General features: G+C 39.0%; 1 protein-coding gene across 1 annotated transcript; it reads left to right on the forward strand.

The window, feature by feature from the left end:
* The first annotated feature begins 516 nt into the window (after window positions 1-516).
* On the forward strand, window positions 517-1,378 carry LOC111213867 (ethylene-responsive transcription factor ERF026-like). Its single transcript, XM_048769956.1, has one exon. It carries the CDS (start codon window positions 729-731, stop codon window positions 1,269-1,271), a length of 543 nt encoding a protein of 180 aa, XP_048625913.1. The 5' UTR covers window positions 517-728; the 3' UTR covers window positions 1,272-1,378.
* The last annotated feature ends 295 nt before the right edge of the window (window positions 1,379-1,673 follow it).

Here is a 1,673-nt window from a genome sequence, read left to right on the forward strand (position 1 = left end):
AAAAGCCTTAATTTCTTTCAGTACATTGAGATATTATACTCCCTCTGTTCCTAAATATAAGTTGTTTTAGTAGTACACACTTATTAAAAAATTATTTTTTAGCTAAAAAGTATCATTAAAATTATAAACTAAAAACTCCTCAACCAATTATAAAATAGAACTATTAAATTTGATTTGTTACACAGTTTTTGATAAACTTAAAGTTATCTAGAAAGATGAGAACATCTTATATATTAATATTGGAGCATAAAAATTATTCTAAACATCTTATATTACAGAACAGAGGTAGTATATGACTAACCACAATAGTGCTTTCACTGAATCTAAAATTATATAACCCGCATTAATGGGGGTGATTAGATGGGGGAATTTAGCAAAAATTAATATAATAATGAGTGGGATCTATACAAAAATTAAGCACTTGTGCTTCTTCTGCCTAATTAAGCGCCGGTGTTAACCCTATTTCGTGGGCTCCACTGACACGTGACGGTCTGTGATTGGTTCGTTTTTAATTTTTTTTTTTTTTAAATCAGAGAAAAAACCAAAAAAAACAAAAATTAAGGTTAACTGTGCGCTGAGCCAAGCTTCTTCATCGTCGGTTACTATTGTGCGGTGACAGTATCTCTAGCTCTGCCACGTGTGAAAAATCTTGTCCACTTACCATCACTTCTGCTACTGTTTCCTTTGCGGCTGCTACTTCTACAAGTGGTAGTGATAATGATACATTAATGGAGACTGACGCTGGATTGATCTCTCGCCGGAAAAAACATCCGTTTTACCGGGGGATCCGTTGCCGGAGCGGAAAATGGGTCTCCGAGATCCGAGAGCCTAAGAAGACAACACGTGTCTGGCTCGGGACTTATTCGACGCCTGAGATGGCTGCCGCTGCCTATGACGTTGCGGCTTTAGCTCTTAAAGGCGGAGAGGCGGTCTTAAACTTCCCCGAGTCCATCGGGAGTTACCCTCTTCCGGTTTCCTCTTCAGCAGCTCATATCCGAACCGCTGCGGCTAAGGCGGCTGCTACGGTTGGTGCTGCGGCTGCGGCTGCGGTCAATGCGGCTATGAAGGGAGGTGAAAAGAAGGAAGAGAAAGTTTGCGATGGGGCGGGATCTTCAGCTGTGGAGTTTGTGGATGAAGAAGAGCTATTGAACATGCCTGGTTTGCTAGAGGATATGGCCAAGGGGATGATGGTGGCTCCGCCGTGGATGGGATGTCCTCCATCGGATGATTCTCCAGAGAATTCTGACGGAGAGAGCTTGTGGAGTTATTGATTTGTGTTGAAATCTGTTTTATTTTTGTGTTGAATGTTTGTTTACTTCTTTGCGAATCACTGTATGTCTTGTTGAATAAATCGTATGTATCCCACATTTATGATTCAGGAAGACAAATTCCTCTCAACAATTTTATTTAGTCACATTTGTGTGTTTGGAGTGTTCTTGAATTAGGGCTCTGGGCGTTCTTGAATTTTTGGATTAGGGTTTTTCTTAGTTTTTTTGTATCTTAGTTAGTTTATCTAGCCAGTTTCTCTTGTGGTTGTTTTTTATGTGTTTGATGTTATGAACACTTTCATTAATAGTTTTCAATTTGATTGAAAGAATTGAAACGAATTTCATCTAACAAATCTCCTGACAGTAGTTGGAGAAATTAAGACAATCTGATAAAATTGAGGTAGA

The sequence above is a fragment of the Brassica napus genome, chromosome C9 (genome assembly GCF_020379485.1).
Source record: "Brassica napus cultivar Da-Ae chromosome C9, Da-Ae, whole genome shotgun sequence".
Lineage (NCBI taxonomy): Eukaryota > Viridiplantae > Streptophyta > Magnoliopsida > Brassicales > Brassicaceae > Brassica > Brassica napus.